At 26.4% G+C, this 14,782-nt stretch overlaps 2 protein-coding genes across 7 annotated transcripts in view; both read left to right on the forward strand.

Annotated features, from left to right (window-relative positions):
- The window catches only part of LOC101503169 (AMSH-like ubiquitin thioesterase 2), a 5,485-nt gene extending 3,229 nt beyond the window's left edge, over nucleotides 1-2,256 (forward strand). The window contains exons 6-9 of one of the 2 annotated variants that reach the window (XM_012720012.3): nucleotides 408-470; nucleotides 774-826; nucleotides 1,142-1,291; nucleotides 1,564-2,256. In XM_012720012.3, the coding sequence (XP_012575466.1) occupies nucleotides 408-470; nucleotides 774-826; nucleotides 1,142-1,291; nucleotides 1,564-1,603 (306 nt within the window). In that variant the 3' untranslated portion in view covers nucleotides 1,604-2,256. Of the gene's footprint in view, nucleotides 1-407; nucleotides 471-773; nucleotides 827-1,141; nucleotides 1,476-1,563 lie in introns of those variants that run through there. The other variant, XM_004514623.4, reaches the window with a different exon arrangement.
- A 1,131-nt stretch (nucleotides 2,257-3,387) lies between these two features.
- On the forward strand, nucleotides 3,388-14,225 carry LOC101502849 (carbonic anhydrase 2). 5 transcript variants are annotated; one of them, XM_073364076.1, is made up of 10 exons: nucleotides 3,388-3,605; nucleotides 4,326-4,409; nucleotides 6,842-6,903; nucleotides 7,123-7,263; nucleotides 8,097-8,145; nucleotides 8,632-8,748; nucleotides 9,845-9,898; nucleotides 11,693-11,778; nucleotides 13,165-13,270; nucleotides 13,887-14,225. In XM_073364076.1, the coding sequence occupies exons 2-10, from the start codon at nucleotides 4,353-4,355 to the stop codon at nucleotides 14,049-14,051; spliced, it is 837 nt and encodes a 278-aa protein (XP_073220177.1). In that variant the 5' UTR covers nucleotides 3,388-3,605; nucleotides 4,326-4,352; the 3' UTR covers nucleotides 14,052-14,225. The 5 variants fall into 5 exon arrangements, with proteins under 5 accessions (XP_073220177.1, XP_012575459.1, XP_012575461.1 ...); XM_012720005.3 differs by having other exon boundaries at nucleotides 3,448-3,605; nucleotides 4,330-4,409; nucleotides 6,839-6,903; XM_012720007.3 differs by having other exon boundaries at nucleotides 3,448-3,605; nucleotides 4,330-4,409.
- Nucleotides 14,226-14,782: the final 557 nt, after the last annotated feature.

The following is a 14,782-nucleotide window of genomic DNA, read 5'->3' on the forward strand; positions in this document are numbered from 1 at the left end:
ACGGATTGTAGGAAAAACCAAGTCTCACATTGAAAAAAGATAAAGTTTAAAAAAGTGGTCCTTCTCACTTTACAAGCCGGTTTTGTAAGGATGAATTAGGACTAATATAAAAACTTAATAAAGATAATATCCTCCATGTTACTCTGCATGAGTTCAACAACAGAAGTTCTCTATGTAACACCAACACTTCAGATTGAAGGTGTATGATGTCCGACATGTATTGTCTAACATTAACATGAATACGACACATGTAGTTACGTTCAATTTCTTCCATTTTTTAAAATATTATCGTGTCAACGTCTTAGTGTCCATCTCGTGTCCGTTGTCCCCGTTTGTGTTAGTGAACATAGATAGTTCATACTGGTTTGACTTATATCTAACCCTTCTCTTTTTCTAAACATTTTTAGACACACCCTTCTCAAAGTTGCTTCATGTCATCAGTGGATCTTCACACTCAATATTCCTACCAGGTGATTGATCCAAGTATAACACTTTCTTTTAAAAGCATTTCTTTGTTCCACTATCTTCAACTTCAAATTAGCATCTAAAGTGTTATCTCCTTTGTGAAGACATGCTGCATAACATATTATGCAGTGGATTAAATAACTTCAATGAGAAGTTATAAATAGGACAATTTTTATGATTTTGCAGGTAAATAATGATAATCAACCTAACTATTATAACTGACATGGATATTGACTTGAAATGTATTTATAATTGTTTTTTGCTTCGCAGTCCAATTTTGAACTTACAATTTGGTGTTAATTTTTCAGGCAATGATTCCTGAGGCGTTTGCCATTGTAATGGCACCAAATGATACCTCAAGGTCTAGTACTGGTCTTTCATTTGATGATATGGGCAAATTACCACTACCTATTGTTTTCCACCAAAAATTTGGATATCTACTTTATTCTACTAGACAATCTTGTCTTTATCTTTTTCTTTTTTTCTTTTTTAAAATAATTACTTGTAGTTGAATCCAATTTTGCATAATTGAGCAAAAAAGGACTCTCTGATATATACAATATTTTGAACAAAACCTTTACTTGCTTCTCTTGAACCACAATTTAAGCCTATTTCAAAATGCTATGGTCACTCCACTAATGCAATGAATTTACAAGTTATATGTTCTTTTTTGCAGGAGCTGTGGACTCTTTCGCCTAACCGAACCCGATGGGATGAATATTCTAAGAGATTGTCCAGAGAAGGGATTTCATCCACACAAAGAACCAGATAATGGCAACCTTGTGTATGATCACTGCTCCAATGTGTACAAAAACGCCAATCTAAGGTTTGAAATATTTGATTTACGCTAAAATGACTCTAATTCATCGCATACTATCTGACGACGATGTAGAGTATAATTACAAGAAATATGTAATGTTTATACATGAAAAAATAGTTTTTATATACAGCTACTGTAACATTTTGCTTAATTTAATAAGGCCAGTCTAATACTACCTCTTGAACATTCATATTTATTTTGGATGGTAATTTTTCAAAATAAATTGAAAGGTTAAGGAAATAAACTCAAATTTATTTGATGTCTACTATTTGTATCAGAATCTACTATTGTAGTGCACTTCTAAATATCAGTAGTTAAAGATGATTCTTCGTCCTGAATTTATGTGTTTGCTTCTCAAGTCCTACATGATACTTAAGCAATGAGCACGAGCACCAGTCCTTTAGACCTGCAAGCCTCATTTGCTAAAGAAGGCCCTTCAAACCCAAATGCAGTCTTCTGCAGTTTGGTGTTCATACATGCAGCTTCTATCTCCAACTGCCTCTGAGATATGTAGCACCGTCGTATCAGATTCAGATTAAAGGAGTGTCAGATATTCGACATATGTCGGTGTCTATATAGTTGCATTCAGTTACTCCAGTTTTTAAAATTATTTTAGGTGTTGGTATCAGTGTCGTGCATAGTGTATGTGTCAGTGTTTCATAGCCTCTAATGCTTCCTCAAGTCCTTCGTCACGATGTTTACGCTCAACATATTTACCAGCTCTCATGCATGGTGTCATAGTCTGTCATCACCATTTTAGTTCTCTTCTCAGGATGTTGCCTCCTAGTTTGAACATCCATGACCTTCGTATGTCCATTACCCTTCATTGAGTCACTTAACAGAGTCACAAAAAACAAGACACTCACAAAGTAGAAGATAGTAAAATGTGAGCCATGTATGTACTATTAATAAGAAGGTACAATCTAAAAGAAAAAAAGAAAGAGTAGTTAATATATTACATTCAAAATTGAAAATATCATTTCAAGACAATTTTGTTTACAAATATATTGTAGTGATAAATTATCAAAAAATTCTACTTATAAGTAAACATTTTTTGTTCCCAATTTTTTTACTCGTTTGTAAAAAGCTTCACACGATTTCAAAAGTATGTATAGCATAAAATTGTGTTGTTTTTAAAAAGCTTCACACGATTTCAGGTGTATATTTTTAAAGTAAATTAAGGTTTTGTGAAAGGTTGGATTCAAAATTTATTTTTAATAATTAAACCAATAATTGAGTTTGAGAAGAAGTTTGTTAGACGGACAAAACATAACATAACAATTAAATTCTATAATTTTAGTGTTTGAAAATAAAATAAGAATTTTAAAAATTATTTTTTAATTATTAAAAATATCAATCAAAATTTGATTCACTGTTACCATCTTTAAAACACTTAAAATTCAAAATTTATAATTTCAATAATAAAATTCAAAACATCGAGTATGTGAATTAGAGAAAAACTCAAAACATCAAATTTTATTATTTATATTCAATTAAATTTTAATTTTAATTCTACTTAATTCTGTTAATTTTAAACTCATCTCATCAACTCATAATTAAGATTAGAATTATAACTATATGAAGACAAGATATAATAAATTCAATAATAATTTATCATATTTTATTAATTTATCATATTTTATTAATTTATTAAATACTAAGTTAAAATAAAATATAATAAATATATCATATCAACACTAAATTAAGATAAGATAAATAAATATATCATATCATATTATATCATGTCTTGTATATTAAACCGACCATTAAATATTTTGTAAACATACTAAAGCATTAAGCAACCAATCTGAAAATACGTGAAATGAATTTCTACTACTTCTACCAAGATACCAATAGCATGCAATTTATTTAATATTCTCCAGCATTTGAGCTACATTTGCCATATCAACCAACAAAGGCATTACAAGACAAACTAGTATTGGCGTCAAATCACATTCACAAATATTCTTTTTACTAGGATAATGTTTATTTATGCAACATTGTCAAAAAAAAAAAGTTTTATCGTCACCTTCACTTGTGGCTTAAGAACGATGTAACAAACTGTTCATTAAGATTGACAATGAAAATATAGATAAGGAAGTTGTGTCAATTACAAACCCAGTGCTTCTATTAACTCACGTTTCGCTTTCTTTATCCTTTTCGTCTCTACTTTGCATTTATGCCCCCTTCAAATTCATTTTCATTCTCCTTCTTTCCCTTATTTGTTAGACACACATGCCTTGTTCAATGCAACACAAATATCATTCAAAGGGCAAAGAAAAATAAGTCTAATCTCCCCAATCATATATTAGTTGCATTGGTATTCTCTTTTCTCCCACCTCTCAATTATCTAAGATTTAAATGCAAATGTTATTAAATTAGATTTTGTTAATTTTCGGGACCGAACTTAGAATCTCTTATTTAATTTTTTTTGAATGTTCTTTAATTCACTCACTGAGTTAATAGCTACCTTCACGAACATTTGATATATGTGTTTGAGTTTTTTATTTTTCAATAATGTAAAGTAATGTAATTTTTAGAATAAATCATTAATTTAATGATTAGTCCTAATAATATATTATCTCTTCAATTCGATCACTGAATTATAGAAATATAATAATAATTCTTCAAATATTTTAATTTCATGAAATAAGTTTCTCAACTATGAATCTCCTTTCTATTTTTAGAACAATTGAGAGACCAAATTGATGGATTAGTACTAACATTTTAAAGAGTATTTATATAGTTCAGAGACCAAATTAGGGAGATATTAATAGTTTATGATCAAATTTATTGAATATTTTAATTTTTATAACTTTACTGCTTTTGACACCCCCATAAGAGAACATTTTTCACCCGCCCGTTCTGCACTATATTAACTTTTATTATTCTAAGGGCCCGTGTTTTGTAGTATTGCTCCAAGGGCCCAATAAAACTTATTGCAATTTTCATTTTTCATACTTGCTGTAGTTATAACTTATAAGCATAATTATTAGGACAATTTAGATTTGAGATGGTTGATTTTTTTTTTATTTGCAAGGAAGGGTGAAGAGGACCAAAGAGAGTCATGGCTAGGGCAATAAAAAAGTGCATGATGCTGTGTTGTACAAGCAAGATTGCCACGGTATTTGGTTATTGAATTTTGATTTTAATTACTCATGTTTTCAAATTTCCTCTTAAATATTTTCTTCCCTCTAATTTTATGTTTAGTAGGTGTGAATATCATAACGATTAAATAATTTATATACATTATTAATGTAAATAATTTTTACAGTTACTCAGTCTCAATCGTTAGATTATTGGTAATATATATTTGATTTTTATTCTAATTATTTATAATATCTTTTTCATAATTAATTATGATCTGTCGATCTATAAAAATTACTTGTAAATTTCTAAATATTTTAGTTGAATTTTTATTCATATAGGATAGTCATAATTGGTCATCATTTACCTCTCATGCCCTAGTCACTACCATGCCTTTTTATTTTCAGTTTTGGACCACACTAAGCCTTATACCCATCAGATTTCACTGTTTTTTCTAGTTAGTACTGTGTATTAATTTAATTGATGCAAGTATTTAAGAATCCTCTATAATAATGCATGCTCCTTCCTTAACATTGAGTAATGTTATATTCTTTTAAATATTTAATGATTAATGATATTTTTTAGGTTTGATTAAATATTAAATAAAAGATGTATATAAATTTAATATCCTAAAAATGTAGAATAATCATTTAACAAAAAAAATAAATTCACATATAAAAAAAAAAGAACTAAATTGTTTTCTTTTTTGTACAAAATTAAATTATTTTCTTAACATTATTCATTATTATTTTACTAGCTAATTAACATAACAGCTATACAAAGTATTCAAAATGTATTTCTGTTTCTATAAAAAAATGTATTTATGGAAATAAGAATAATTCTATTTGTAGTATAGTAATTTGCTGAAAAAGATAATACTACTTTTTTTGACAAAAAATTGAAGATTTTCTAATTTTCAACGTCGTAATTCAATATTTGACCCCAAATATAAAAATATTAATTAATTACTCTGACCATTCCAAGTCTTCCATAGTTTTTTATCATTTTAATTTTTTAAAGGTGTTTTAAATATTCAAGATATAATAAACTAAAGATTAGTTTCGTAAATACATATTAAATGATAAAAACGGTCATAAAGTTTGATATATTAACACATATTTTAACTTATAATATTATTTTTCTATGTATTTGAATTTTGCTCATAAACTTTTTTTGAAAAATAAATTAAAGATTACACACGGAGGAAGCACTAATAAAGCATTTATAATCTTTACATTAAAAGAAAAGAGAATTTTACAAAATAATAATAGTAATAATAATAATAATAAAGTTAAAAGTACCTTATATGTAAAAGAAACAAAATATTTTGATACAAATATATATCAACCACATAATTTTACAAAAAAAAATGGTTGGTCTTTTTTATCAAATGTGTGTGGTTGGTGTGAGTGATAAAGAACTAGTAATACACCTAACTATAAAAAGACGAATATTAGATTTATAAATAGCAAATCATATTCTTTGAAAGAATACAAATGTAAGTGTTCAATAAATTGGATGATCTTCCTTAACCTTAAACTGAAACATCCTCTTCACATTCTAGTTTTATGTTTTAATATCTTATTATATGAAAAAAGAAAAAGAAAAAGAAAAACTTTATGTACCAACTAATTACTATAAATTATCAAAAATTATCGTGACTAATCTAATAGAATTTAATAATTATATATTAACAACATAAGACAATTTTATATTAACATCAAATCACAACAAATCTCATAAACATAAGCATATTTTATAACCGCTTTTAAAAATAACTACCACGTCATTTACTCTTATTGAACGAGAGTTGAATCTAGTATTGCATATATAGCAAATAAGTGAATCTTTTAAATATATTTTTCAAATATGAGATAACTTGGACAACAATAAAATATAATTTATCGGCGTAAACAAAAATTAATTATATATTAGCAGTATAAATTATAAAGCGTGATAAGTGGCATACCAAACGCAAGTTGTGTTCCCTTTGTGGTCTCTCTCAATCGCTACCGCGTCAAACAAAACTCGATCATTTATTCATCTTATCTCTTTTTCTACACCAAAACTCCTTCCCTATTTTCCGATCACAAAAAACAAGGTTCGTATTCTATTTTACTCTTCCATCAATTCAGATCATGCTACTAATTAATTTACAATTCACGTCACATATAAATATTTTATAATCAATTGTCATTTCTAGTGTAAGAATATTGTCCTACAATTCAAACGTATTTCTCAATTGTTTGATCTCTTAATTTTCTGTTAAATTAAAATCATATTGGAGAATTGTTACATATTAATCAATTATTGAACAACTAATTGATCTGTTAATTGATCGGTGAATTTCTGGTATCATGTTGTTGGAGAATTAATATTATACGAAGCGATTTTGTTTCGTTGTTTTCGTGTTAATTTATATTAACTGAATCTATTTTTCGTTTGTTTTTTTGAAACGAAATTAAGCAGAAAGAAGATATGGCTGCAGAATCATACGAGGAAACCATCGCAACGCTTACCAGGCTTCTCCAGTAACAAAACTCTCTCTCTTTCTCTCTCTTTTTCGTGATTTTTCGGTTTCGTAATTGAGACGAAGACGGTTACTACTGTCATTTCGTATCAATTTCTTTTGAGAAGGAGGTGGCGGTGGTTCGGTTCTTATTATTGTCATGCGGGACCCACGCGCACCTCCTCGTACGCGTTGTATTCCGCGCAATGTAACGGTTTCCGTTTCATTTTTTTTATTTCAGAGAGAAAGCTGAACTCGGTGGCGTCGCCGCCGCAAAGATTAAGGAACTGACGGCGGAGTTAGAAGCTGCCGGTTCGAAACCGTTTAACCCGGACGAGAGGATCCGATCCGGATTCATACATTTCAAAACGGAGAAATTCGAGTACGTCTCTTTTTTTACGGTTTCGCTTTTACTGTGTTTAGGATCTTTCCTTAAATTGGCTTCGTGATACGGAATTAGGAACCTTCTTATCTACAAAGTAACTGTTAGAATTGGATAAAATTCCCTAAGATAGCATGAGAAAGAGAAAATATAGATAGAGAAACTGAAACACGTATGTAATTTTATCTACTAAAGTTAAACTTATTTATTATCTATCAGACGGGAAGTAATTTTCTATGGTAGCATTGGTAAAATTTAATTTGACTTAATGTCTATTAAACAAAAACGAAAACATTAGAGAATAGTGAATAGTGAATAAATAGAGTTGATAGCTATTAGTAGCAAATAAGACAAATTATTAAATTTGAAGGATTCGATAAATAGTTGTAATAATTCATAAAATCCTTTAAATTTAATTAATTAAGATAACAAAGATAAAAATATTAGAAAAATAATATACTAAAAGCTAGCTATTAATTCAAAAGTGTGAAATGCGACAACTTAGGGTATTTTTTTACTCAAAGGTGTTTCTTAGAAAAGACAATTTAAGGTGTTTAATCAACTGTATTAGTGAAAAAATAATGACATGAAGTGGAAAGGGTAGTTTACTCTCTGTTTCATCTTTTTTCCACTTTAACCGTTGAGTAAAAAAAAACGTTTGACCAATATCTTGTGTTCAAAAGAGTTTGACCAATATCTTGTGTTCAAAAGAGTTTGACCCTTATCTGGCTTGACGTTAAGTGGAAATATTTATTTTATTTTTATTTTATTAAATTTAACCTGTAAGGGATAGTACTTTCACTGAGATCGTGGAGATGCTGTCTTATTTTCAGGAAAAATCCTGATCTGTACGGTGAACTAGCCAAAGGCCAGAGCCCAAAGGTCAGCTACTACTTTTTCTTTTTAACTCTAAAATTATTTTTAGAGCATTTGTTAATATAATAAAACTAAAAAATTTATATAAAAGATTATATTTTTTTCTTGAAAATTATGTATTATATTTTTTTATTATACACAAGAGGACATGTTAGCATATCTAATTTTAAAATTTCACAAGTTTTTTATAATGTACATCACACTAATTACATATCGTTGTCTCAAACCTATTAAATTTTATTTTTTTTATTCTTACATATCGTTGTCTCATATGACAATAATAGTAATAATGGTTTAATACTATATTTTAATAACTCTTTTAACAACAAAAAATACTCCTTAATATGAACGCGTCTACGACTTTTGTTTTTTATATTTCTACAAAACATCATTGCATTTTTATATTAGTTTGATTTGATATATCATACTGCATTATTGCATTGAGTAGTGCCCTATGCATTGACTAAAAATAATTAAATTGCATTATTGCAGTTTATGGTATTTGCTTGCTCAGATTCGAGAGTTTGCCCTTCCCACATTCTGGATTTCCAACCAGGGGAAGCCTTTGTGGTCCGAAACATCGCCAACATGGTTCCACCCTACGACAAGGTATATACTTAAATAAATATTACTTTGATTTAATGTTTGTTGAATGACTGTGCAATGCAATTAAAATATATATTTTGAAAGTATAAGGTAATCCGAAACATTAACTTATTGGATTTGGTTCCTATAACTAAGGAGTACATTAAATCAAATTATAATCATGGATCAAAATCAACCTTTAATAGTACCCAAAAGAGTAACCTTTAAAATTATTATATATGAAGTACTATCAATTATATTTTAAATTTATAAAAATGCTTATACTTACTTATTTATTTAATACCAACTTTAAATTCAAATATTAAATTGTTTAGTTCACATTGCACAAAAAGTTATCACAGAGAAAAAAAAAGCAAGTGGTCCTCACATATATATATATATATATATATATATATATATATATATATAATCCTACTCCTATAATATGTGGAGTCACTTCATCATTTCTCATTTTCATCAAATCACATTCCTTCTTAATGTAACGACACATATTTGTTTTTTGACCAAATATTAGGACACATATTTAAAGTTGTCAATTTACGACAAATCCAATTAAGTCGCCGTCAATTAATCTTTTATCAACAATTCGATTAGAATAAATTTATCACTGTTCAAATTTTTAATTTTTTTAATTTACATAATCAATCAATTTTTATCAAATTAAACACTAAATATAATAAAATATTTCTAACTGATCATGAAATGATTTAATTTGATTTTAATATCCATATCTATTTTACTTTTCAAGGTTATTTATATTTTGTATTGTATATTTTATATTTCTACTACTATTTTATTTCTAACATCAAATACTTCAATATCAAATAGTTAAAGAGTTTTCAAACAATACTAACATAATACTGGCTGTTTTAAAAAAATTAATTTTTGAAAATATTTAATTTATATATATATATATATATATATATATATATTTGGTTAAAAAGTCCTCCATTGGGGATTTACTACCTGTATATTATACACTAATACTATTATTAAAATTTATTTTACAAAATCTATCCTATCTTCCATTAATATAAGTTTCAATTTCACAACAAATTTTATAGATATGAAAGTCTGACTGGCCTTGTTGTTATTGCAGACCAAGTATTCGGGAGCAGGGGCGGCCATTGAATATGCGGTTTTGCATTTAAAGGTATTTTGTTGTTATTACTTTTCTCTTTCTTCACCACATATTATAATGCTCTCTTTATATGATGGTTATGGTGGGTCACTTTGAATGGTATAAAGTTTGGTGGTGGAATGGAGGCCTTTTTGTGTCTGACAGATGGTGCAGGCCATTTGACATTTTTAATGTTGTATATTTATTGCATCTCAATTTGCATATCAACCCTTAGTTTTTATAAAAGATATTATAAATATTACTATAAATTTATTGATAAATTTTGAATATCAATTTGAAATAAAACAATTAGTTTAATAATATTAATATTTTATTGTAAATTAATTATAATAAAATTTATTATTATTTAAAATAAAATAAAAATATTAATATTTTATCAATTAAGTTAAAATTTCAGAATTTTTAACTGTGATAGATTTAATTTAATATAAAAATATAATTTAATTTCTTTTTATTTTTTTATAAAAGATAATTGAGTTATAATTAAATAAAAATGATTTATTTAGTTTATATATTATAAATTAAATATATTAATTTTTTATTAAATAAATGATAACTCAATCTCCTATTATAAAACATACCTAAGGAAGAATTAGCCTATTCATTTGGATCACAAATAAAACTATTCACGCATGACGGTCTATTAGGTAGACCCTGACAGGGTGTATCCGAAAAGAAAAAACAAAACTAAGTCTCACAATGAAGGATAGAGTGTGAAACAATTTAAAAAGACTAACCCCGTTAACTTTAAAATGATGGCTCAATATAAAAATGTAGGATAGTATATATCCTATTTAAAAATCAGAGCGGGTCCTTAGTATTTGAATGTCTTAGGCAAACTTAAAAAAGATAGTATTTTTATCTTTAAAATCATTAATAATTCGTTTATAGATCAGATTTATCATAAAAAAATTGATAAAATAAAATAAAAATCATTTAATTTATTTAATTTATTTTGTGACATAGTAAATTAAAAATAAAATTTTAAAAATTTTAATTAATTTTTTTTTTCAACTGATCATGCCAAAAAATTAATATTATTCTGCATATTAGAGAATTAAAAAAAAAACATTTTCAAAGAACTTAATATCATTTAGTTTAATTTTAATTCAATTATTAAAATTTGTCTAATAGTTTTTATTTCTACAATAGAACTTCACAATTAACATTAAAAAAATAATCATGTTTTAGATAAATTTCAAAATATTTACAATATTCTTTTGAATTAAGAAAATTAACTTACTTTTTTTGATATTAAACAAAAATACAAAATATTATTATATTATATTATATTATATTACTTTCTTCTATTAAATAATTCAATTACTTAATACAAAATATATAAAAAGAACAATCTTAAAATACTATTCATCATAATGTTAATTGTGTTTATTCATTAGTTTTCATTATAGTATTCTATGAGTTTATCTGATTGTGTTTTACTTTTTATTTTTTTAAAACTATTTTATAAATAAATTTTAGAAAACTGCTTTAAAAAAAATTTAAAAATTAAAAAACAAAAAATAAAATATTATTTATCTATTTTACTTTTTTAATTTAAAAAAATATGTTATTAAAATAATTTTACAAAACAATTTTTAAAAACAATTAATTCAAACAAATTTTTTAATTTTAAAATACTAAAATAAAATTTTTAACATTAAAATCAAACAATCCCTTAATCTTCATTTTCATATACAATATGTACAATAGTAATATAAAAATAACTTTGCATTGATGAATTTCTCTAAATTGCAGTAACATTTTACTTTCTTGTTTTTGGATTCTTAACGCTATGCCTTACAGGTGGAGAATATTGTAGTTATTGGACACAGCTGCTGTGGAGGTATAAAGGGGCTCATGTCTATCCCAGATGATGGGACCACTGCAAGGCAAGTTATTAATTTATATATTTATTATTGCTTAGTATATCTCTTTTAAATTAAGAAGGAATAAACTATTTTTCCAAAAGGATGACTATTCAAATTACTTGTGATGAATATTTAATTAATTTAAAACATTATGATAGCTTTTCAGTACTTCCAAATATCTTGTTGATTCACAGATCACCATTTCACCGCATAGTTTAAATGTATAGTATACTTATCATTCACATGCCAGCATCAATATATATTAATATATTGATTATTAAATAATAGTGAATATAAAGAAATAAACAACATAATATTTCTCCGCTGGGTTCCACCTTATTGGAGACAAGAGAAAGCCTGACAAATCTAAAGGAAGAACCTTTTGGAAATTTTGCTTTGGGCATACCAATAACAAATTAGATCCTTTTGTTTTTCATATTATTAGTTTGACTTTGTGGGTTAAGGGAGGAAGTTATTGACTTTGTGGGTTAAGGGAGGAAGTTCAAATAAAATGATAGTTAGTACACTTCAATTATTAATAATTTTTTTAATCAATCTTAAAAAGTAAATAAATGAATTTATTATTTTATTAATGTTTTTGTTATTAATTTTAAAATTTAAATTTATTCATTATTACAAAATCTATTTGTAAGTGAAAAATATTATTTTTCTTAAGAATAAATATTTATCATCTCACAAGTTGATTTTATGATAATGAGTTTAGTCATATATGGAAATCTAATTTGATATCAAAGTTTATCGGAGTCATCTATCGATTCATCCACACATCATATTAATATTGTTGAACATGAGAAAGTGTATCAAGAAAAACTCAAATTCCTATTTAAAAGACAAAACTTAAAAATACTATATAAAAATAAAATACTCTTTATTTTCTAAATCAATTTTACAAAAATAAATTAAACTAATATAAAAAAAAAATTTAATATAATATCAAAACTTATTTATCGAACCACTCAACATTTATATTTGCATATCAATATATGAATATGTAAATAAATAAAAACCATGTCTTATATTATATAAAAGTTAAGGTATAGAGATAATTTATAAAGAAAAACACTTATAGCCTTATAATACATCAGGGTCTAAATATATGTGTCTTTTCATGTTAAACGACAATGTATCATCATTCACGAGAAAGGAGAGGAAAAGATAATGTATAGATATGATTCTTTTATTAAGGATTTTTAAGTGAAATGTAATCATCAGTCCTCACTCACTAACTAGTCATTGGATATATACTTGCATGTAAGATTCTACTGTCGACTAACTACAATGTAGTAACTTTCATGTACTCTCCTACTTAATCTTGGTAACATAAGACAAATGACTCACATAAATCATCTTGAAAAAAAAATAATAATCTTCCATCATCTTTTGCAGTGATTTCATTGAACAATGGGTCCAAATATGTAATCCAGCAAGGTCCAAGGTTAAAGCAGAAACAAGCAGCTTAAGCTTCTCAGAGCAGTGTACAAACTGTGAGAAGGTAAGGAAATTACATTTCAATCCAACCCTTTTTAACTTGTTAAATTATTTTGTGACATACTTTGTTCACTTAGCGATGTAAATTATAAGTCTCTTTTAAAATAAAAATCCTAAATATAAGTTTCATTTTAAATTATCAAATTTCTTGCTATATTATTCTTTTAAATATATTTGTCGTTAATATTATTAAGTCTATATTTGATATTACAATGAGTTTGTCAAAATGACATTTAAACATATTGATATTTAAAAGTTTTGAATTTGAATATTACAGTGTCTTGCAGGGATTTAAGCAAACACTATATGATACCAAACATCCACTAATCCACTAAATATCTTGGAAGATGAAAACAAAAACTAAATGTATTTTTATATTAAAGTATATTCTAAGAACATTTTATATATAAAATATACACATTAAATATGCTATTTATTTTCTTAATAATGTATGTAAAAGTAGTGTTGAAGTGCACGTTGAACTTACGGTAAAGATGTTAAAATCACATTAAACCACAGCCATATATACAAAATCTACCCTTTATAAACCCAATATACAGTGTTTACAAATTGTTATGCGATCATGTAATTTAATATTTTGCTTCCTAATTCCAATGCAGGAAGCTGTGAATGTATCACTTGGGAACTTATTGACTTATCCATTTGTGAGAGATGCGGTTGTGAACAAAACACTTGCATTGAAAGGAGCACATTACAATTTTGTTAATGGAACTTTTGAGCTGTGGGATTTGAACTTCAACCTTTTGCCCTCTGTATCCATTTAAGATCTCTCTACAACACTAAAGTAAATTTGCAGTGCATATTATGAATATTAGTCCTCCTTTTGGCAGAGTATTTTGTCAGTTGTAATTGGTAATTAACAACTCAGAAAGTTGCAAACATTCAGCAGAAATAATTGTCTGTGAACAAGCAGCAATAACTCAATCATTTTTGTTTTCTATCATTGTCTTTTCTGTTTATGTATAGTACTTTTTTTATATTTTTTTTTATTTTGCGGATACATATGAGATATGTTATCTCTTAGTTCATAATTATGTGTTATTGATGGAGTGTCAAATGGGAGTAAATAGTTTTATATTTTGATGAAAAAGAACATGTTGAACAATAAATACGTGTTGGAGTTCATAAACTTATTGTGTTAAGTTTTTACACGAAGATAAGGTGTTTAAATTATTTGTGTAATTGTACTTAGTTTAATATGAAATTTTGTATAGAGACATGTAACTAACGAGACTGGTACATCCAAATTGAAATCACATTTTCAATGACCTCTTTATTTGAATACAACTTTGTTTGGATAACCATGTATTCCAAGTAGTTTAACATATTTAGAGTCATCACTTAACAATTTTTCTTTTCACATAGAGACATGTGTTACCGTGCCAAAACTTCAATAGAGCCCTCTCTGCACTACTATTCCACACATAGCTTGAAAAGATTAGTATACAAGAAATCACTTACGAACAAATATTTAGTCATGAAAAGATGAGTAATA

This window comes from Cicer arietinum, chromosome 8, assembly GCF_000331145.2.
Source record: "Cicer arietinum cultivar CDC Frontier isolate Library 1 chromosome 8, Cicar.CDCFrontier_v2.0, whole genome shotgun sequence".
NCBI classification, from domain to species: domain Eukaryota; kingdom Viridiplantae; phylum Streptophyta; class Magnoliopsida; order Fabales; family Fabaceae; genus Cicer; species Cicer arietinum.

What these genes read in the sequence shown, in the direction of transcription:
- LOC101502849 (XM_012720005.3), top strand. Translation starts at nt 4,353, where the DNA reads ATGGCTAGGGCAATAAAAAAGTGCATGATGCTGTGTTGTACAAGCAAG. An exon ending in TGGTTCCACCCTACGACAAG is followed by an intron (nt 8,749 to 9,844) that starts GTATATACTTAA and finishes TTGTTATTGCAG; the next exon opens with ACCAAGTATTCGGGAGCAGG. An exon ending in AGTGTACAAACTGTGAGAAG is followed by an intron (nt 13,271 to 13,886) that starts GTAAGGAAATTA and finishes ATTCCAATGCAG; the next exon opens with GAAGCTGTGAATGTATCACT.